The sequence below is a fragment of the Sander vitreus genome, chromosome 9, assembly GCF_031162955.1.
Source record: "Sander vitreus isolate 19-12246 chromosome 9, sanVit1, whole genome shotgun sequence".
Classification (NCBI taxonomy): domain Eukaryota; kingdom Metazoa; phylum Chordata; class Actinopteri; order Perciformes; family Percidae; genus Sander; species Sander vitreus.
In genome coordinates this window covers 13722040-13746450 of record NC_135863.1, presented here as the reverse complement: position 1 = coordinate 13746450, position 24411 = coordinate 13722040, and the positions used below count along the sequence as shown (strand labels likewise).

Here is a 24411-nt window from a genome sequence, read left to right as displayed (position 1 = left end):
AATCGTCTTAAATGTAACTTATTTGCTGGGCATCTGTCTTCTACAATATTAAACGTATTTGTTTTGGGGTTTTGGTCTATCTGAATGTCACCTTGGACTTCGGGAAATTGTGATGGCCATATTTTTTTACCACGGCCCAAACAATTAATTGATTAATCAAGAAGATAACTGACAGATCATGAAAATTATTGTTAGTTGCAGCCCTAGTGTCTTGTCCTGCCAATACAAGCTGACAAGAGTATTTAATTCCAGTTAAATAAGAAAGTGTGGTAACAGTGTGATGTACTGCACACAATAATGGCATCCTATACTTACTATATGGTGCACACATCTGGACCTGAGGGCAGCAGAGAATGTTGATACTATCAAAAGCAAACTCAAGACCTATCTTTTTAATCTGGCTTTTCAATTTACTTGATCTATTTATCCATTTATTTATCTGTCTATGTATCCATGCATTTAGCTTATTTCACTTCTTGGTGTATGTTAAGTTGGGAGTTTTTATCTATATCCAATTCTGGTATTTTCTCACTGTAAATTGATGAGATCTATGATAGCGTTTCCTCAGCTCCTGTTTTTTTTTATTTTTAGTGAATGCTTTTATTATTGAGTGTTTTATTAATTACAACGCCATTTCTCGATTTGTGTGGATTCTGTGAAGCACTTTGTGTTACATTTTATATGTATGAAAAGTGCTACAAGTGTACAAATAAAATCTGATTGATTTACTAAAGGGTGTTATACAATCATACAGTGTCGTACTGTATGCTTGACTATTTAACATGACTGTGACATCCTACATTCATTTTTTTATATACATTCCTATCTTTACATCTTGCTACTGCTCATGTGCTTGCCACACTGGTCAGTGAGTTTATGTTTGGTTTCCTACCCAGCAGTCAGCCTCCCCGGCTGCCGGCCACATCTTCCTTGGACAAAAATAGAAAAGTGGCAGGCAGCAAACGGCTAACGTTAGCTGGTTACTGCTGATTAGCTTGGGTTAGCAGGCAGCTAAGTGGATACTTTTCCCAGTGATAAATAAATAAGCACTAACTGTACAACCGGTACAAACGCCTGGTTGTCATCACTCACCTGAACCGTGGGGAGTCCTTCAGACATTCCTCGAAGTCCACAGTTATCTTCATTTTGTCGCAGTGGGTAAAACCGCAGACTTGCGCTCTCTTTGATTAAAGACAGTAATCCAGTCTTTCCGGCTAATTAGCTAGCTTGTTCGCTAACGTTACTGTACCTCTGTCCGACCAGCTGGCTCCACTCCGTCTCTGCTCTGCTAGCCAGCTAGCCTCAGAGGCCAGCAGCTACGATTAAAAAGTCACGGCAATGCAACCATAAACAACTGTATGAATGTATGATTGCCAAAACGCTACAACAAAACTATTTCAAACGCAGCGGTCAGTCCTGAAAGGAGAAAGTATCGTCCGGTAGCTAGGTCATAGCAGCCAGTGGGAGAGGACGGAGCTTTCCTTCAACGCAGATACTACTGCCTCACACAAAGATCTTCTATACTGGGAAATGATGGATCACTAATACAGCGCGCATGTGCCCGGCTTCCCCAGACCCTTCGTTAATTGGGTTTTACAGCCAACATTAACAGAGAAAGAGTAGTTGTCACTATCATTATACAAAATATTATATTGACAACAAAAATAAAATGAGAAAAGGGGAAAAACAGATATTCTGGGTTATGAGGAAAGTACCTTGTGACATATTAAAAAAGGGCCACATCTTCCAAAATGATTAGAAGAGCCCTTTAACGTGAGTCTATTTTCTTTCCAATTTAAGGACATTAAAAATGTCTTTAATCCAATGAGAGGGAGGATTTTTGGACTAAATATTATGTATCAAAATGTCTTGCTAGTCAGGTGTTGTTTTAACCTTGGCTGATTGGGTTTGATGGTGATGGCTGGATGTTCTCATGTTCTCAACGTGGGATTTATGTTGTGCTGTCACTGACATAAATTGAGCAGTGGATTTTAACATATCATTTTTATTTATGTTCAATTGGGTACCGTGTTTCACCTTCTTAATCTGTTTGCAGGACACATTACCTTTTAAGGACAATAATGTTGAGTTAAAGTTGGGAAATGAACAAAAGTGTCATTGAGTCAACATTATTAGCTCTCTTAATACGTCCATCCATGCTTTGCCAGCAAGTATAAAATTGGCGATTAACCCGGCGACAAAAACTAAGCAAGAGCTATGCCTCTGTGTTTTCCTACACGATCTTTGTGTCAGTTGACGGTTGACAGGCGCTTGCAGATCCATTTGGAATTACCGTTGGCGCTGCCTGGGCGCACAGTCAGGACCTCCTCATTATGTTATTTACCGTGATCTCATTACTGAAGATTTCATTACACAATCACTACTCAAGTACAAATTATACAAGTATTAATATTTTACAAGACGAATACGTTAAAACATTTGACATTTTATTCGAATCTCTCGACCTCTTGGGTTGACACTGAAACAGCAGAAGACGCGTCTATAAACCCACTCAACAAACATGCAGGGTAATCTTTGAACGAACACACAGTTCCCCTGTTTTATCCCATTAGTTACCTGAAATCCAACGGGAATTAAAGATATGTTGTGTAACAGCGCCGTCTGGTGCTTAGAGAGGTCATTTCAGAGATTACCTCAAAGCGTGTGTATCCAAAATATTAAGACCCTTAATTACCGGTATACATTTTATGTTTTATGTAATGTGCAAACTTAACTTTTTATTGCGTTGTTTTTTGTTTTGTTTTTATGCACGAAACATGCATTTAGTGGTCCTGTTGTCTGTCTGATGAGCTGTATGGTGCAAGATGAATTTCCGAAAGGATCAATAAATGTATATCTATAAACCATCATAGGGGCAATTATCTGCTTTTATTGATTGTAAAGTTACATGTTTGTTGTATAATTAAACTGCACTGACAGTGACTAGCATGATGTTACCTTTAAAGTAACAGTGTACAACAAATTAACCGCGCAACAAGACGGGACTGAAGTTTGTTGTGACGGGTTACCTAACACTAGCAAGTTTAAAATCTCTGCAATTTAATTCCCATACTTTGTAAAGGTTTAAAGCTTGCAAAAACACATTTGAGTTAAAGTCAAACTAAAAGGAAGATTTGTAATAGAGCATATTTAAATTTTGTTAAGGTACTTCCATTAAACTACAGGTACTTTTTGCATTACTGCTAAGAAAGATGATTAGTTCGATAAAACTGTGATACAAATATGGATTGGTTTTGTTGTCCTTTGACCTGATGATCCCAGAGTGGAGGTCAAGTTCACTTATAGTAGCTCATCTTTTTTGTCAATGAATGAACAGAGAAAAGGAAAAGAAACTAAATCAAAGCTGTTAGGAGAAACAGTTTGTTGTTTGTGAGGAGGAAAACTTTGTAACTCCAGTCCTCTAGAGCAGTGGTTCTCAACCTGGGGGTTGGGACGCTCAAGGGGATCGCGAGATCATTTCTGGGGGTCGCCAGATGGTTGGGGGGGGCGGGGGAGGAAAAAAAATGAAATTACATATTCTAGACTGGGGAATGGTTTCTACATTACTGTGCGAGTTTGGTACATTTCATGAACACAGAAAGGGGTCTGAAGGTGGGTCAGGGAGAGAGAAAACACCAACCATATTATTCTGGAGGGGTGTGTGTGGGGGGGGGGGGTCGTGACTTGAAAAGGTTGAGAACCACTGCTCTAGAGGATTTAATCAGCTTTTAGGTATCTGACTCTTCAGATCAAACATAAGCCACAACAGTTAATCATTTCTAACAACTTTTGTTTAATGATAGGAGACAAAACCAAAAATGAACATACAATCTGATGATTAAAGACATGCAAACTGGAAATACAAAAACGCATGGATTTAAAATCCATGTAATTTTTGAGACAGACACAGTGCTCAACAGTCTGTCATCCTTAGAAAACAAACCAACCAGGGCAGACGTGGTGCAATAACAAAAAGCGAGACAGTGAACACGTGAGGCAAAATAAACAGTAACACGGAGCATAGCCTGTTCATTTTACACACACGTACATAAATACACAAGAGGCACATTCGACAGTTAATGACCACCTACGGGGTGATCACGTCAGTCACGTTTTGGACGAATTTGTCCTTTCGTCTTAAGCGAGAACATTTAACAAATCATCTCAGCTTCTCTGCAGTTGTCTTTTCTATCTGTTCACAAATTCAGTGGACACAATAGAAGACAACGGTATCGTCAATCTGTATTACCAGACATATTCCTGTTTCTCTACAATAATCGTGCAATAATGAACTGCTCGGTACGAGCTTGTTGGTTGGTGGAAATGGCCGAAAGAAAGTTGCTTTAACCTCTATCACGGAGAAGAAAAAAAAAAACACCACCAAATACTAAACTACAAGAACAAAATAAAGTACAAAGAGATTGCAGAAGTCATATTGTTGGTCTATGATCTTTTGTATTTCCATAATACAGAGCTCAACCTTTTCAATCACAGTGAAGAATTAAAGGGCCAGAAGAAAATTAAGAGATCACAACACAAGACATACTCAGGGTTCCTACATACTTTTCTCTCAGACGCGTTGGGTTCTTCATTTGACTGTCTAGTGAAGTCATACAGTGTGTAGCTGAGAATACTTCCCTAGAAAGAAAGACCCCAAGAAGACAGTCAATTACTTTAGGAGTACAGTTTAGGTCGCACCAGGATCATTCTCTTTTTCCCATAATACTTTTGTCAAATCTAACAATTTTTTAAGACTGGTTAGTAACTTTACTGACACTTGTAGAAACCCCAGACATTACAAAAATCTTTAAAAACGCCTCAAATAAGCCTTAGTGGTTAACTTCACTGCCAACATCTGCGTTAACTAAAGTCAGTAGCATCAATAACTTTCTTGGACATTCCCACGCTGCATCGTACGAGACACTTTAGTAGATCCGACAACATTAAATAAAAGTGTATTTAGTAGTAGTGAAATTATAACACAAACTAGATTGTACCTTCCTCAAAATAATTTACTCACAAACTGTCTTGTGAAGCTTCTTTGTGAGATCTACATAAGAGCCTGCTGCTCAAAGCTGTAACTCGTTAAAGATGGGACAATGTCCTGTTTAATCTGGCATATGCTGGAACTCTGATGTGGGACTTCATCATCATCCCTCCTTCAGTCTTAAAAAGATAAAATGTGTTAAATGCCAATTTCCTTACCTTACTGCTATGGCCAGGAAAAACAAATGGGCCTGACTCAGTCTGGACTGAACATTTTGAAATGTTTATGACCAGCTTGTCCTGCAATCTTTCCTTCAGCAAATCAATTTAAATGCTGAGTTTTTATTGAAAGAAGTTTCTACTGTCTGGTTCTATGAGGTATACATGTTTTTTTTTATTTGACAGTATTTTACGTTTGGGGTCGTGGTCTTGCTTGTAAAGAGAGAAAATAAGAAGTTCTGGGGCACAATCAGCAAAGTGCCAGTATATATATACTACTTATAATCGGTGTTGTTTTACTTGATCGGAAGCAAAAAGCCATACAGTTGACTGCAAGCATCAAAGTGAGACACCACAGCATACGTGTGTCAATTAATAGTATATATTGTTGGTTGTATGGTATCAAATATGGATGTTTTTTTTATAATGAAATTTGGATGTTGTCATGTTGTCTTGTACTATTAGAGACAAACACATGGCGCCTAAATGATCATAACACTCTTATGCCAATATGAATAACTTACCAGAATTACCAGGTAAAACAAAGACAACAACCTAACTGGTCATCATGGTGTCCAACTTTACCACAAAATGTACTGAAGGGCTAAAGAAAATGCAACAAAGTGGTGGGTCACAAAGCAAAACAAAAATAAAAGCCGCCTGACGTGTGCCCAGTATAAGGGCTGTCATCATGTCTCAGATATGCCTTTATTGAGGCCGTGGGGTTTCCCCTGGCTTCCTCCAGGGCTGACGTACTGGCTCTGTGGCCTGCAGAAGGACTGTGGAGCGGCCAGACGCGAGTCCTAGTATCCAACGGTTTGTTTTGTTTTGTTTTTAGATGGCCTTGATCCTCCTTTCAGGATCAGAATGACAAATTCTTCAGTGCGATGCCAGTCCAGAGGAGGTAGGAGAGGAAATTCTTGGCAACAGGAGAGGGGAGAAGGGAGCAACAGTCTTCACTTGTGTGTTGAACCGATTCTGGGAGTTAAAATCCAGAGTATTTGAAGGTTATATTGCGCAGTTCTGATGAACAGTAAAAGACAGACAGGTGACCGGGAGGTTATGGCTGTTGAGGTTTGTTATAGCGGTGGTGAAGCGGTGTCTGCTGTACGGCCCAGCGTTAAAATCACAGAGTGCAGCGGCATTGTCTGTCTGGATCTGGAGCCGACATACAGGGCCGAAGGTGGGAGAGAAGCCTCATCTACGAGTCCAGAGAATCAGCTGGAGAACAAACAAGAGACAGACAGGCGGACAAACGTGAGAACAGAAAGACAGACTGAGATAGAAAAAAATAGAAATGTATCATTTCCCCAATTTCTTTTCTTCTCTTTGTACTTTGATCCTCCAAATAGAGTAGCTTGGGGAACAAATTCCCATTAAACATGGTTTACATCTCTTCCACAAAAGAACTCGACATCTTGTTTGATATCTTCAGTACAACTAGTATCAGAAAGTTAGTTAGCCCTCCAGTGATGTACAAGTGTTTTATTCTCAAGCTAGAGTTATCGTTTTGTTTTTACCTTTGATGCAACCTCTGGGGATCACTTGATTTTCTTACATTATTTTACAAACTGACAACGCAGTCATTGTACGTTTTAAGTTTAACAAAGAACTAATCACTGTCTGAAGAGTTATTAGCCGTCACAAGCCAGTAAAATCTATTTTTTGTTATGAAATAGTAGTAGGCATGTCCAAAACAGGGTTGCTATATTGGCATCAGGGCAGATCAAAGTGATTGTTATGTGACAAATCCTGTTTCATAACCCATGCCACTAGATTACTTCTCCTGATGCACAGCTTTGTGGGTAAAACTGAAACACAGGGCGGCACGAACAACAGGAGCCAGTGGTTTAATCTAACGTTATCCACACTTGCAGCGTGCATCAGTGCACAAAACCATTATTTCTAAACCTCTTCACTTCAGCCGTATTTTGAAGGTGTACTACACCACTATGCCGGTTTAAACATGCTGAAAAACTGTTGGAATGGAAAGTGTCCAAATGATTCATCTGGGCGTGCACAGCGACACAGTCTCCCTCTCCTTACCTTCCTGTGGCGGGTCAACACTGATCTCCTCCGTATCCTCTGTGTCCTCCCTCGCCTCTTCTGTGTCGTCCCTCATCTCTTCGTCTTCATCCTCTTCTTCTTCCAGCTCGCTGGCAATGAGCTGGCGGGCCAGCTTGATGTTCAGGCCCTCGTTGTAGTGCATCTTTCGCATCATCTGAAAATGCGTCTTTTTGGCTGCAGAGGCAGATACATTAAAATCGCTTTAATTTGCCAAAAGCAATGGGTGCATGCACAATTTAGGGTGGTAAATTATACTATTATGATTCTACTGCTTAAAAAACAATCGTTCAACCTTTTCATCATTATCGACAGAAAGATGAATGCACTTCTCCACATTCACACATGGAAGTTGCTCAATAGAAATATTCTTCTGCCTTTAAAAAGGGGTCAGACGCCAAATGGGACACAGTGAGCCAACTGATGAGGCTTATTTTAGTAAACAATAACTGGTTAACACTTTACTTGAAGGTATCTACATAAGAGTGACATGACACTGTCATGAACCCTAACCATAACTTGTCATGACAAAAACCGAATGACACTTACTAAAAGAAGTGTTATGTCATAAACGTTTATGACTTGTTTATAATGTTTATGACACGTTCATGACAGTGTCATGTCACTCTTATGTAGATACCTTCAAGTAAAGTGTAACCCAATAACTTTCAAGTGTTCGCTGCAACCTTGAGATGGATGGTAATTACACTAAAATAAGGTAAAGGGAGGGTGTGACAGACTTTATGCGAGGCTAATGAAAGGCTATGCTGGGCTCGGTTTCTGTGTGATGTGCCACTGACCAATTTTGGATGGTGGAGATGCAAAGTAAACAGTAAAAGGTAGGAATGAGGTATATTTAAGCAGCAATGAAGTCTCTTAAGTTGACATTAACAGTTTTAAATTACTTTGGATATTAACACTTCCAAAAGACAAATGACTTTACACAAACACATTTGTTTTTACATATTATTCCGTTCATGCAGGTTTAAAAAGGGTTATTTCTAAAATACTTTCTAAAGAAATAAGTATACTAGACCAGCTATATTATCTGTCTTGTATTTTGTGTTGACCTCACAGTAGAACTATGTGACATGTGAAAATATTTAATGTAAAACATTCCTACAGTCTAGGGCTGGGCGATAAAAGGATCTCGATATGGGATCGCAATAAAATTCAGGTCGATAACGATGATTAACTTGGACATATTTTACTTGATTTGGATAGATCTAACGGCCTATCGCACAGCAGAAATAAACGCCATTCCATTTCAGAAGGTGGCGGTAATGCACACCAAAGGTTGTTTGCCAACCGCCAAAAAACGTCAACAGAAGAAGTAGTTTTTGGCTTGCCCGTCAAAGTACACGGCCATTTCCTACGCAGAGCATTGTTTGAGCTACCGGCGGTGAAGAAATGAGTGGAACCGAGGGGCACGGGCACGAAAGCGACGGTGAAAGTGAACTTGCGTCATCATCCAAAGCTGAGGAAATTGTTTACAAAAAAGGTAACAGGACATCAATTATTTTGGGCGTGGTTTGGATATCTCAAAAGCGACGAAGCGCAGATTAACACGGTCTGCAAAATATGCCATCGGTCGGTGTCGACCAAGACGGGAAACACAACCAATCTTTTCTGTCAGTTGAAAAGGTACCATCCCAGCGAACACAGCAAGAGTTTGAAAATGCGGGCCCATGTTAACGTTAGTCTGCCCACAAGTTTTGTCCAACGTCCTAGTGGTTCTTCTGCTGTTAGCAGCACTAGCGGGGCTGAAAAACAACAATCAATCGTGTCGTCTTTTGCGACCATTGCCCCATATGAAAAAGTGAATGTGATAGTAGTCACAGCTTTTAGTTGTATTTACATTATTTGCATTTACATTACTAACTTGTACTGTTTTGTTAAGGCAGATAAAGCATGTTTACATTTAGGGGTTATTCAATATATTCTTTTATCACACAATATATTCTAAACCAAGCCATGTTTGCACAGTTCAATGTTACATTATGTTATTCTATTTTTTATGTTAATAAACTATATTCTCAAGTTTAACTAATGAACCCTCTGGTTTCTTCAGGCTTCAGTCATTATCAGGATACTCTTCAAACTTGCTGCATTATCAAATTATATATCGTGATAAAAAATTATCGTGTTCATATTCAGCCCTACTACAGTCTCTTAAATCTGAATCAGCACACCTTCATCTGCAGCTCCAAACTGATGCTAAAACTGTCCTATAGGTGGCACAAGTTGGCACGTCTAGAACTGTGTCAAAAACTGCTGAGGCCGCAGCTCTGCAGTGGAATCATATCGATTGGCAGTTTCCAGACTGTTCTCTGGCTTTTACCTGCATAGCTCAGATATGAACGTGAAACAACAAGCAAGCAAAAATAGAAATAGAAATGTACTATACAGCTCAACTCACATCTCTGAATCTGAGAGCGAGAGATAATGTGTGTATGTATATATATATATATATATAATTAATACAAAAATCAATCTTGATGTGTAATGTTTATGTATGAAACTTTGATTCTAATAAAGCTCCTTTAAATTTGGGGGGGGGAGAGAGAGAGAGAGAGGCTACAACAGCATCCCTGAGCTAAACAGAGAGAGTGAGTGATGTGAACATAAAAGGTCAGAGAACGGTCAAAAGAATACTGACACAGTTGGGGGGTGTGTGTGTGTGTGTGTGTGTGTGTGTGTGTGTGTGTGTGTCTTGAAAGAGCACACAGAACACTGGAGCCCTTTCCAAAAGCGATCCCTCTCCACCCACCACTTCACTGTGGACTGTCACCCTCACAGCTGCAGAGGACACGTTGTATTAAGATGGAGGGTAAAAATAAACAGGTTATACCTTGTTCTTCAGGAGTCAGGTCCTCGGCCTCCTCCTCACTGCTCTCTTCGTTTTCTTCTTCTTCCTTCATGAAGCGAGGCTCTGAGCCCTCAGCTGCCACCAGCCTTGAAAGAAGATAAAAACAACAATAATTGCTCTGTAGTGTTTTAACCACATTAAGGGACCGAACTGAAACAGGAAATTAACAATAGCTCCTCCAAAAGCCATTGAGGAGAGACTAAAAAACTGAAAAAGGCTTTCTATTGAGGAAAAAAGACACGGGATGAAGACAGATGGAGAGATATTAGGCGAGGGAAAGGAGAGAATAAGCACAGTGAGAGTGAAGAGATGTGAGCGTGTGCAAGTACTCAAGCATGAGACAGCAAACAACCAGAGTTACTATCTCCATCTCTCCCACTCACTAAGAGCTTTAACAGCAGAGGACCAAATGAATAACGGTTTACAGCTCAGCGGATGGACGGTGCAACGGCCCCAGGGAAGCTCCCATTTACAGTACTCCTGCTGTCCCACAAACTGGCCTGATTCACCCAGAAAGAAGACCGTCAATCCCCTACAGCTTCTAAATGCACCAATAATGGTACCCGACATCACAGGCAGATAAAGACAGACAGGAAGAAAAGAAGGGAGAAGGTGTAAGTGCTGCAGTGAATTGGAGACTAGAGAAGTACATTTTAGAAAAGCATAGTTGGATAAGTAGGATGAGAGAAGCGAGTAGAAGTGGATGTTGGAGAGATTAAACGACAACAGGACAGAGAAAAAGAGCAGCTGTTGTACTATCTGGAGGGTTTAGAGTAAAACAATGGAAGGCACTGCGTGTGGAAGAAAAGGCGGCTAATTGACTTGCAAGCCTGGAGCTAATCACTATCCTCTTTGTGGAGCACACACTCAAACTAGCTCACCCCATCATCACAGCATTAATGCACTTACGTAAGTGTGATGGCCCACAGCAAATAGACTTCTCAAACTCCCATTACCATTCAGTAGACAGCTCGGCGTGGCAGTCTGGCAGATACACATTTCTTAACACAGGAAGACTTTTCAGGGTGAAGTTATTCACCCTGCTTATCTCCGTTTGCTTCTGCTCATCTACAAGTTACTATGTGATTAACTCTTTTGATGACACCGCTGTTCTTCAATATGCTCTCACTCGCTTTAGTTCACAATTTCAGTTTCCGTGAATCAGCGCTTTTAAAAACCCCAAGAGATGACATGTTTACTTTTTTTATCCAAATTAGTTTCATGCAGATAGTATATGTACAGTAAGATTGTAAAAGAAGTTTGAGAAAAAAACAACACATAATGGAGACACAGAGGCTTTTTTTTTTACAGCTATCTTTCTTGGTTGGAACAAACTAGGACATTACCCCATACCAATACCCCAGTATTTGTCAAACCAAGTAACGACCCTCCAGTCTAACGTGACAAGCCAGCTACTCGCCGGCCGGCCAACGAAGTTCAGAGACTCCGCTGTCTCCGCTGGAAGTCTCTCAACCCTCCCACCAGCCAAATTTACCAAATGTCAAATTCAAAAAGATAAAACTTTGAGATTTTAATTTAAGTATTTATATTTAAGTTTTGCATTTTAAATGTGACTTTTTACATTGAACTTTACATTTTCAAATTATCATTTTACATTTCAACTTTGCTTTTTCAGTTTCCTTTTTTAAATGTAATTATGGCATGATTTTTCCGAGTAGTAAAATAATAATATTTTTAATTTGATCTCGCTTCGTTTTCTCTTTGGACTTTCAATTTGAATTATGAATAAATATTTCCTCCATAAGGGCTTTCACCAGCGACCCGATAGCTGCTGGTTAGTACATATGCAGGAACACCAAAAGCAGGACGAAGCGTGGGTTAATATGTGTACTGATACTGGGATGTCTACACAACTGTGTGAGTCTGACTTCAAAAAGTTCGCCACTTTACTCAAACTCGAAGTTCAAAACACCTGTTCATGTCTTCTTTAGTCTGTTGGTGATTTAGGCTTTTTTCCTGGAACACGTCACTTACACATTTTGCACATACTGCGTCTTGTGTAGACTGTTTACATTTTTATGACCATATGTAGGCTACATTTATTGTACTGGTGTTATTGTTGAATACATATTTCTTTGTATTTGTAATTGTATGATGTTTTTGTTGAGTTATTATTACACAATACTTTTCTGATCTTTTTGAATCCCCCGACAAATAACCCATATTACAAAAAAAGACTAAAACTAACACCAAAACTAATAAAAACTAAATTAAAACTAAGCATTTTCAAAAAATAAAAACTAAACTAGCAAACCCGCTTTAAAAACTAATTAAAACTAAACTGAATTTGAAAACAAAAAGTCAAAACGAAATAAAAACTAATGAAAAATGCAAAACTACAATAACCTTGGTACCGACAGACCTGCAGTGAAAAACACTGCTGCCTGAGCAGACTGAGGACATGCCAAATGTATACTGCTGACCTTCACCAAGGTTCTCTCGGCTCGATTCTCTTTCAGTAGAAAAAGGAAGAAGTTTGTCAAGATGCATTTAGTAAACCCAGCCTGGAGCACTGTCAAAGGCAGCAGTGCAGTCTGGGAGTGAGTGTACTGCCTACTGTGTCTGCATGCTGTGAAATATATGGCACAACTTTCTGCCTGGACAAATCTGTCCTGGAGGCTGCAGCTGAGCAGCTGTTGCATTACACCACCACTAACTGGGAGGTTACAACTACCTTCATCCCATTGCTCCCGGGGCACGCAATATAAAAGGTGGTGATACACCAGGTGGCAAATAGAATACATTTAAAATATAGGAACGAAAAAATGAAGTCGAGGGATAAATTGATTCATATGTTTCCAGGGAAAGACAATGTTTCAACAACAATACTATTGCAACTTCTTTGGCAGTGCTGTCTTTTGATGCGATACTAGCCGGCAGTTCAGGCAGGCTCGGGTGAAAGCTCTCTCTTTTTCTCTCTGTACGCTTGTCTGGCCGACAACAAAGCCTAACTTTACTTTTAATGTTATTAACCACAGGGAAATATTCTCCCCTCGTCCTAAAATGGTCATAAATCGTTAGCGTAGCCTACTTCCTTGCTTACTGCTGCAATGAATAAAACAACACGAGGAGAACGACACTATATGATCGTCTGTCTCCACAAAATCATCTGTTGAGTGTAATTTATTTGTGCTTTAGAACGTAATTCTCTCTCTCTCTCTCTCTCTCTCTCTCTCTCTCTCTCTCTCTCTCTCTCTCTCCCCCAAGTACAAAACACTAGGTCCTGTGGTGTACTGGAGTATGTGACAATTATAGCTGTTAGCACAAATGATTTTCCACCCTTCTCCAGGTTACATTTCTACTTCACTAAAAAATTAAAATGCTATGCACTGCACCAGCAACTACAGAACAATTCCAATCTAAAAAGGTAGCAGGTAGCCATTACAGCAGCCAACCTTATCCTTTCATTGCTTGAATTTCTCCCATTTCTACCTCTGTACTGGGATCGTACTTGTCTCCCTTCATTCACACTTCTTACTTTGATGCCAGGTCATCAGCTGCGAGTCCACTGTGGCCGTCCGAGTCACTCAGCGCCCCTTCATCTTCGTCTTCCCCCACCATCCTGAAAAAGAGAAATTAACTGAATAAGGATAAGCCCAAAATGAGGCTAAGGAGGAAGACTAAGAAGGAAAGGGAATACAGAGACGAACCAAACAGACATGTTGATAGAGGGTTTAAAGGGTAGCGAGGAAGGAGACAGTAAAGAGCACCCTGAGGGGAGAAAAAGGTCCGTGACAAGGGTGACCTTCCCTGCAAAACCCTGGCATATTGGATTACAAACCTGCTGAGACACACAGCAACTCAACTCTCCTACACCCAACTTTATCAATGGAAACAGACATAGGGAAATGTTGACAGAAGGCTCTGACCTGTTGTAAGGTGTGCTGGGTTCATCTATCTTCATCAGGCCATAGTCTTTGTCAGCCGGATGGTACGTGGCCAGGATGTTCATCTCATCCCATTTCTGGGATTTCTTCCTGTAAAAAGGATCAAAGAAAATACAGTGAGGTGAAAACAAGGGCTAATCCTTGCTGCCCTTTCAAATCCTCAGAGGAAATGAACAGAGACAAAGACTAAATCAGCACAGAATGAGATATTTTGTTTAAGAGTATAAAGAGAGAACACCTGCCCGTATAGTTCAAGAGAGAGGAAGTGGAAATATTTGGTTTTTTTTATAAATACATCCACTTTCAAATGCATTCCACTGCCAATCATTATTTGGTTATGAATTTTGTTATATTGTATTTTACGTGTCATTTGGTTTCTGTAGCCCCACTCTCCATTTTCTTTCCTCTTTTCAGTTTACTGTAAGCCTGTGCAGTTCTCATTCTCTGATTAGCACATGGTTTACTTCTTTTTCAAACTTTTTTTATCCTTTTAATTTCCAAACAAACTAAGCTGAAACCTTCAGCTATAACACCAGTGGCTTTGAGAGTTATCTGGCTTGAATTAAACCACCTCTGCTCTCCCTAGCCTCTCCTGCCAAGACACCGTGCATCAGTCCTGACCTTGTTCATGGAACAAAAGGTTGGGTATCACGGGACACAGGCAGGGGGTGGGAAACAGGAGAAAGATTCTAAATCCACAGCCTGCTGCTACAAGCCTGCAGACAGAGCTTCCTCACGTCTCTTACTCAAAAAAAGACCTGCGCCACGCAGACTTTGCAAATTCACCACATCATTCTCTCTGTCCAAAAGCACTAAAGGGGGGTCCTCCTAAGGCCCCAGATAAGCTGCAAATCAGAGGAAGTATAAAGAATCAATTTTCATATTCTTTCCTGTTAATGCCCTATGTGGCAAACCCTGAGTTTCTGGCACGTCATACAGTTACATAAATCAACTGAGATCTTATGCCGGTGAAAGGGGCTATATTAGTGGCCTGCACCACTTCAGCAAACGGTGACAGTAGTTCAATTAATTTGGTTGTGGATGCTGAGCCAAGTCAATTTCCCTGCATGCTACACCGTTTGTTTTGGTGTTTTACAAGCTTTACTTACTTTACAAGCTGGCATACTGTGAGCCTTGCGAGCTAAGTAAGTGGATAAAACGTACACTCAGTTTGTAGTTCGTTTGGTACGCCTCTCTAAAACTAATGCAGTCTAAGAGATTTGCAATAAATCCTACCTTCATGAAGGTTATTATGTTCAGTTTTGTTGTTACTGTTTTAGAGGTGATGATTCAGCTGTTTAGTAATTTTGTCCACCCTATTTATATCAATGACTCAAGGCTAAATAACAAACAGCTATTTAGACTAGGATTGCAAAGGGTCAGGAGATTTCGGGACATTTTCCAAGGAAGGTTTGGAAATTAGTATTAGCTACTATACTAGATCTTATGACATGTTTTGGTTTAAAGGTATGCCCATTTAACTGAATTGTAACCATGCACTGCATTCAGCTCTTCCATCTCATGTATAGAAAATTTGCCAGCGTCCCATTAAATAAGAATGCAGCTTGGATAGTGAAGTAGTATTGGAGAAAATTTTTATTTATTTTTTTTTGTTCATTGAAAGATTTATACAATGTTAAATGAATAAACTTATTTAATTAAAAGGTCAACTCAACTAAAATGTTTTCCATTTCTATTAGAAAGGTTTACAATTATGTCTGCTTGTGGTGTCTTTCTATCTGCAAATGACATGGTAAATATAGCCTGAACTAATAACCCCTATTTCCACTTTGTTCTTGTTAATTCCCATAAATTCTTCTTCTTCTCCCAAATTTTCGCCTTGAATATTCCAGGAATTTTGCAACTCTAGACTGCCATCAAAAAAAATTGAGCTTAAAAAGGGTTTTGGCCAAGACTCTTGCACATAAGTTGACATGAACTGGTACTGTAATGAACTGCTGAGCTGCTTATGAGCAGCAAGGTGGCCTAGCGGTTTGAGAAACCACTCTATAAACAGATAGCAAAGAGGCCAATGTTGTTCATCCTGATAAAATGTCTTTGACCTACAGTGCACTGAACATGCACACTCATTCTATAAATTAGCTACCTTGTTGGCCGGGTTTGTGTAACTGGAACACGCAAAACTACGAAAGCACAAAGAGACTGCATTTACAACAAACAGTCAGCAATACAGTCGTTTTATCGGAATCTGGATTCAGAGAAAAGAATATGTGATACAATTAATATGGTTTTGTTAAAGTATGATAGTTTCATACACTGCTACCTGGAAAACAAGATGGGAAAATAATAATAATAATAAATCTGAGTAATAAACACCGCTCCAGAAATGTTCTCAGCAAAGGGCTCTGTGTAACATCTGCGTGTACAGAGTGTGTGTTACAATGTTAAGGCATTACTATGTATGTAGTGCTTCACTATTGAGTGTGTGGTTACACAACATATCCCAGAAGCAGCCAATCATGTTCTATTTCCACCCTTTAATCCACTCAGTCCACGCACTCATTCAGAGCAAATCATCACAAACAACTGTAATGCAATGATGATGCACCTGCCACTGCAAGAGGGAAAAAAACAACTACTAGCACACGCTAAATATAGAGCTGTATCTTTTATGTTATGATGACCATCTCTTGAGGGTGGTCAATAGCTGGCGACAAAACGCTTCAGGAAAACTCATTAAACAGAGTGAGTCATCATTGAGAGATGAGCTGTGCTATCAGGTAGCACAGTCAGAGAGTAGTGAGGACAGGTCCAGCCCTGTGTTCTCCACTACTGCCTGAACCCACTAACAGTAACAGCAGCACACCCTCCTTTTACAGTAGAGACGGTGCTCCTTTGGCTCCTTCCTCGGGCAGCAGTAGCTAGTAGTAGATTTAGGACTAAAACAGTTTAAGCCCCGTCTGTCATCATCTGCCCAGACTTACAAAGTGCATCAGTGCAGAATCAGAGTAATGAGGAGGGACTGCACATTTAATTCTCTGGCCACATCAGCGGTCAGGGTAAGGTCATGACGTGGAAAAAAGTTCTACAAGTCATGGAAGGGATTTTCACTGTTACACTGACAAGCAGGGTTCAACATTAGCACCATCCAGCAGCCAAATGCTGGTAAAATATGCAAGTGGCTGGTAGATTTGATTCCCTCATCAGCCTAAAAAACAACGGCAATCTATTGAGTGGCTGGGAGAATTTAAACATTCACTGGTCATTTGGCTGGTGGATGAAAAAGTTCATTTTGAACCCTACTGACAAGTAAAATTTGTGTTTCGTGAAGTGAATCAAAATCTGAATTGAGCCAAAAGAACAAAACAACTGCAGCTACAACAATGTATAATTTCAAAGATGAAAGGTTTCATTTTAGCAAAATTAGGCTACATCTAATATCCCTGTACCAAGAACATATTAAAAGATTGGAGATAATTAAGTATGTTTACTCAGTTTTACTGCCTTGTCCTAAAGCGGTTAGTTTTTTTTTTTATAAATCATTTATCATTAGACAAGAGGTGTTTAGACACCTGTTGATTCTGACTTCATTTGCTGTGCCCACAGTTGGCCTCAGCTGACTTGCACACAGGAGGGTAAACTGTCTGTGTGGTCCAAGTGGTATTTTTCTGTCCACATGATAAAAAGTCAGATATTCACTAGCTGATAGTCAAACTGTCCATCACACAGTCAGGATGAGGCTCACAAGACAGTGAAGGAGAGATTAAATTTCATGGAAGCATCTATGAATTATATATGACTGGGTGTGAGGCCCGTACATCACCGTTAACTAAATAATAGTGGGTGACTGAAGGGATAACAAAAGTGACTGTCTCTAATTGGTCAGAAAAAAATGGCCAAGGCCTACAATGTTTAAGGAAATGAATTGAAGCTGCAAGAGAAATAAACACGTTTAAGTTGTCTTCATTTCTTATCTTTATATCTTTTGTACAAATTGCACAAAATTATTTTATAGTTTCAATGGTCCATCTTGGCTTTAGTTAATTTGAGGTCTGCAGGTGGCAGTTTCTGCTAACTAAGAGGTGATAAACATTTCTAACAGGTATCGAGGGAGCCATACTCTCATGATTGTAACCAATAGCAACAACTGGTCCATGTTCTTACTATAAATATATCGAGGGAAGCTGAATTGTTCAAACATGGACAGGTGCTCGACCAAATGAATGCCGGTTGGTAGGCATTCATAGACTTGTTCAGGAAATCCTCTGGGTACTGAATGAGCTGGGAAGGCAATATGATATAATCCACACAATTAAAGCAGATAAAAAGGAAAACATATTTGGGATGTTTTCAAGCTCAATGTGAACATTGCTGTCCTGAACAGATAGATTTATTGATATATGAAGCTTGACAATATTTTGTTTTTTTGTATTAAAGACTACTTCAAGAGAGCTCCTTAAGCATAATTTATGATCACAATGGTTCAACACGGTCGGCTGGGAAGAGCAGGTTCGTCTGTACAAAACGTATGTATGATTCTTCATGTACAGACCACAGGGAGTCAAACAGCCTTAAATATGTGGTCAGAGAGAGACAGCACACTGGGAAAAGAAGAAACATTCTGCTGGCGAGTGTGGAAAAACATGAGATTATTTTGTCAAAGCTAAAAGAACGGCTTCATGGAAAGAGTGTTCTTAAAAAGTGTTACAAGCAGACAGTCCTTTCGATTTGGAGATAAACAACAGTCATGTTAATGATTAGAGTACATACATGTAATGTTTTGCGGCACATCAGTGTTTAACATGGATGCGTTTACCACTGTTGCCAGACAGCCTGCTTTCCTTTACTTCCGGTCTCTTCTTCTCTACTACTTTTTGGTTATTTACAGATTATTTTGTCTGTACGCCCTCTGGTGTTTCGGAGAATACTGCAAAGAACAATGGGCCCTACCTTGCACCCAGCGCAGCGCGGCACGAGGCCCGATGCAAAAGTCTTTGCTATTTTAAGACTGTCCAGGGCCCACGTCGTTTAAATAGCAAATGCCCCTGCGCCCATCTTTGCGCCCATGGGCGTGCTGGTCTTACAGAGAGGTGTGTTCAGGTGAATTCTGTTCAGGCGTATTGCTATCTTGAGGCAGCGGGAAGTGATCACACAATTGACCAACAAAAACCTGGTCTGAAGTCAATAGCATTTCATTGTTATTTTAACGGCACATTAGTAAAATGCGCCTAGGCTTATACACAACGCGCGCACACTATGCTTCTCTCACACACACACACACACACACACACGTATGTAACGGTGTAAATCCGCCATCATAATCGCGATGCTCCAAGGTACAAACACGCCTGGGTTATAAAGGGAATAGGAGATGACACTCCAATTGGTTTATTGCATGTTACGCCCAAAACACACCTATGAATTAATGAAGACACTAAGTACAACCCTTTTGAACCATGCGCCCGGCGCACGGACCCTTTTTTCCGCCCTCAAACTAGCAAAAGTGGATTTGGACACGCCCTAAATGCACCTTCGCCATGCGCTTAGATCGTTAAAATAGGGCCCAATGCCCAACCCGACGCTTTAGTATGCAAAATGCCCGAGTAGTGAAGACCTGCCAAAGTTTGAGCATACTGGACAGGGGATGACTCTGGAGGGTCATTGTTCTATCAATAAAATGCTGACTTATACTGACATGGAGCTTATGAAAAATATCACAGTCAAACAGCATGTCAGGAGCTAAACAAGAGTGACAGGGATGGCACGGCACAGCACGGTCAGCCACCGCTCTTCTCTGTGGATTTGGTGCTTGGCCGCACACAGGATCCTTCCAAAAACTCTTTTTTCTCCACGTCACTCAAAGTGAGACTATTTTTGAATCAATACAGAAAAAGCTTGATTCACTGTTGGGACTGGAATTCACTAATAACTGCCGTGCTTCTATGGCCTAATTTCTCACGCTGCAGCTCAGAGGGGACTAATATTAATGTCTCGACCTGCTGGCAAGGGAGAGGCTTTAACCAACTTTAACCAACCAAAGGATGGCTGGTTACCTTCCAAAGTAGCTGGTAGGACATAAGAATAATATAAACCATAAAGCTGATGCATATTTATTGGTAATATACTATGCATTGTAGCATGCATGTTTATCTAAATGATCGGAAGCATCATACTATAACCGCACATTTTTTCTGATGACTCCTAATTTGTCTAAAGATCTCATTTGAAAAGGGATTGAAATAGGGCTGCACGATATGAGGGAAATATGGGATATGCGATAACGTTGTTGAATATCCCGATAACAGTATTACTTGCGATAAATAAACCGAAATTGAAGTGTATTCAGTTCTGCATTTCTGCTGCTTTCAGTATTCTGCTACAATACAACAAATTGTTTGTTGAATTTAAAACAAAATTAAAAAAAAGGAATTATTTCCAACATTATTTTATTAAACAAATTGAAGATTGAGTTTAATACAAAAGGCACCACTTAAAAAGAATGACAGTTACATTTTAAAATGTAGTTTTCTAATGATATTTTCTTTCAACTAACACAAAAAATCTCTGAGTGTCTATTGCGATGTGTCACAGTCTTACGCGATATGGTTATAGCGCCAGTTGATATTGCGATGGCAATAAAAAAAATAAAATAAATATATATATATATATATAGTGCAGCCCTACATAAAATCAAATTATGATTCTACTAAAAGATTCAACTGATGATACTGTCCAAGCCAACTGTTACATTGGGCAGAATCTCCAGCTAGCATTGAAGATTTAGCAGCATTTGGCAAGTGGGTGGTGGTGTCAGTTCATCACCCCGAGTGTAATTCAGACAGCATTCAATTAATAATAAAATACCCAACAATATCCAATGTGTTGTTTTATTTAAATGACATAGTGCCACAGCTAATACAAATGATACCAAATAATGTATTTTTGTGGGTATTTTGCTTTTTACCAATCATGCCATGGCCAAAGAGGCTCCCTTATGTCTGCAAATCTCCTTTACATGGCAACAACATCACACAGGGAACTACATGTCCAGAGTTTCCCGGGGGCAGAGAAGAGAATGAGAGGTGGCTGTGGGAGAGCATTGCCACTGAAATGATTTAACAGGGACTGGTAATCTGAGGCGTTATGTCTAGCTGCCACAGCAAAAGTGTCAGCGTCAATGATATCAATGCATGCGAGAAGGCAAGGCTCCAGAAAAATAAACCAATTTCCAACTCCTGACCCTGAGCCTGGGCACCTATTAGACAACAGAAAAGCTGATTTAGCAGTCCCAGGCAAGTTTTCACAATCTGCACATTGGTAGATCATTATTGAGCCTAGTTACTCACCTAAACTGTGAGACTGTTGGCATACCCCTATTTCCCTGTAATTATGTATTATTCCCTGTAAAGCCAAATATTATCCTGGCCAATATCAGGATGGAATTTATACAGAACAAGGTCATATGTCGTCTGACAAAGCATCCAATAGGTGCCTAGACTAAACGGCATATGAGATGTGTTCCGGGAGCAGGGGATTTGACAGAAGTTATGCTGATGATGGTGAACATTCAACAGCAGTCTTGAGATGGTTGTGGGAGAACTATAGCAGAGGTGGGTGGATTATCCGATCAGTTTGTTTAGAGGCTCGATTAACACAAATGACTGCCTCTTTTGACCCAGACTGATGTTTCAGTGCCAGCACAGGCCTGTAACAAAGTTGTCAGTGTCATCAACATGTTGTCAGTAACATCAAGTGTTTGTTGCTAGAAATATAACACGGGGCACACCCAGCTCTGCTTTGTCCAGCCACTGGTTTACCCAAAGGCTTTGAGTAACACATATTTTACTATTTTTTATTTAACGCTTAACAAATACCCTAAGCAGTGGCTTTTAGTTTACATAGATCATGATTAGTCTAATGTAACTTGTAGCAGGCAATGTATTGCCATCAGGGTTTGTAATTTACAGAAAGCTCACATAATGCTGGGTGTTCTCAAATGGGTCCACGGCACTCTGCCAGGGGGTCCTTGAAAAGTTTACAGATGCACTATTTTTTAACAAAAGGCTGCAAAGTTCAAGAAATATTTAATTTTTTTAAATCTAAAATAGTTCATAGATTACATTCGAATATATAATTTAAAATCTGCAAATATGTTTAATACATGTCTAATATCTTTCTCACTATCTTACTTTAAATTATTCCAAGGAACATACATGACTGGGGGTCCCGGGATATTCTCTATCTTGTAAGAGGTCTTTGGCTTAGCACCAAAGTAATGATACTGTAAAGTTTCGTAAACTCACGTTACGTTATAGGAGGACAAGACAGTCGGTGGTAAACAATAATTACCAACGTTAACTAACACAATATATTAGAGCGCTACCTCTGTTCATGTTGGTGTTAAGTTCCCCTATTATAACGTTAGTAAAGTTGGCTCGGGGTTGTCACCGTTTAACAATAATTGTTTCCCATATTCTTCAATTACCACTAAGTTAAGCAAGTCGACGGTAAGAGCTTTGCGTTTAGGCGTCTCTAACGAACAATGTGAACATGCGTTAACAGGTACAACCACAGTAACGTTACCGTCGTGGCTCTGACTTTACTGGCTAGCGAACAAGATAACCTGACAAACGACTAGCTACTAGCGGTAAACCTTAGCTCTTCGTTAGCTACACATAACATCAATGTTTTATCAGGGAGGAGAGATACCATCTCATTGTCGCTAGAAAGAACCAGAAAGTTTTCACACAGACAACACACGCTATTGACTTAGCTACATTAACAGCCAAAAAGGCGGCTTTTACGTTAACGTTAGTCAGACTGACAGGGGAGTGACGTTCATATCTATGAGCTATAGCTAGCTAACGTTAACTGGCTACTAGCTAGCCTCACTTCAGCTAAGCAGACAACTTACTGTGGGTCATCTTCCGAGAGCACAGGGGCTTGTTCAGGACTGTCTCTTGGTACGTCTTCTGGCAGAGATTTGACGTCTGTCCCGCTGTTCTTGTTTTTCAGGATGCCTTTTATCGGCCGCCGGGGAGTTGCCATCGCCACACACTGACAGGCTCAACTATTTCTGTTCAACTGATTTTCTAATGCTGTGATTTCTGCGACTTAGCTAATTACCAAAGACAGGTTCGGTTTTAAACATACTCCCCGTCATAACTCAGTGCTCTTCAATAAACTCAGGAGAAACATGTGCAGGTTCCTACCAACACACGCGGTTCAGCATGTCTACTTTCCACTGACTGGTGAGGCAAGGTAACAGCACAGCAGTACTAGCGGGTCGGCTACTAGGTTCACAACATCGCGAGATTTTGAAACGCGATTTCACATCAAATTTACAATATGCCATTTGTCTTACATATTAATAATAGACTGCAACAACTGTATTATTGTGGAGTATGTTGTATTTTAGAAATTAATATGAATGCAGAAACCCCAAACCCCAAAAGAGGTGGATAAAATGTGCATGAAGGCATGTGTTGTTTTAATTACCTCCGCTAAAGAGGTTATGTTTTATAAATCTAATCATTAAACCTATCATTTAAATATGAAAAATTCAACTTCTGCAGGCCTAAATGCAATGCCTATAAATGCAAAATGTATTATTTAACAAAATCCCATTGCTTTTCTTTTCTGGGATATCTGTGTATCTATACAACTATCAACACAACATGTATTTTAACTTCCAACCCCATACTATCAAATAGTATTTCTTTTTGTCCTTACTGATATCTCATTGCAGTACATCCCCAAAAAGCTTGCTTGAACAAGAAATACATCCAAATAAGAAGCAATTTTCTCTTAACGTTTAATTGTCACTTTAAAGAACAAAGATACACAAAAATAAAAAACATATGCCAACACTAGCTTACTACAATCCATCCATTGTATATCATCTTTCATGTCATGCTTTTAAACCAGCATGTAGAAGTCATATCTACAACCTCCCACCTTGCAGTTAAATGTTGTTTGGTCATTTATCTGCACTCACTTTGTCTTTATATTTCCCACAGCACATAAAGGCACCATAACACTGAATGAGTGAGAGCAGACACGGGGAAAGAATAATATAGCACATGAACTATATAAGAAAGATCTGTACCAACCTTTGTCCTGTTAGGAGAGAAAGGTTGCACAGTGGTGTTCTGAGCATCATCACTATTTTTTCAAAATGTCAGTGGTCAAAATGGTCCAAACCTTGTTTATGGAATCTCATCGTTTTCTGATTTGTAATTGTGAATTTGTTGTCCAATACGACTTTCATAGTTTCAAAATTGCTTCTAGTAAAAACCTCAAAAGCCAACTCATCTTTAACCTTTATTAGAAGATGCCGTATGTTAGTGTTCTAAGCTTTGAATTTCAACCAAAGGGAAGTCATTTCAACTGCAAGGCTAGTCC

General features: G+C 39.7%; 2 protein-coding genes across 2 annotated transcripts in view; both read right to left on the bottom strand.

Moving 5' to 3' along the window:
• Positions 1–1513, bottom strand: part of LOC144523325 (arf-GAP with coiled-coil, ANK repeat and PH domain-containing protein 2-like) — a 52187-nt gene extending 50674 nt beyond the window's left edge. The window contains exon 1 of the mRNA XM_078258814.1: positions 1093–1513. Within this exon, the coding sequence (XP_078114940.1) occupies positions 1093–1145 (53 nt within the window). The 5' untranslated portion in view covers positions 1146–1513. The remainder of the gene's footprint in view (positions 1–1092) is intronic.
• Positions 1514–3773: 2260 nt separating this feature from the next.
• On the bottom strand, positions 3774–23282 carry ppp1r2 (protein phosphatase 1, regulatory (inhibitor) subunit 2). The gene is made up of 6 exons (XM_078258813.1): positions 22922–23282; positions 14029–14136; positions 13638–13721; positions 10121–10224; positions 7252–7446; positions 3774–6426 (listed from the first exon to the last, which is right to left on the bottom strand). The coding sequence occupies exons 1-6, from the start codon at positions 23053–23055 to the stop codon at positions 6407–6409; spliced, it is 645 nt and encodes a 214-aa protein (XP_078114939.1). The 5' UTR covers positions 23056–23282; the 3' UTR covers positions 3774–6406.
• Positions 23283–24411: the final 1129 nt, after the last annotated feature.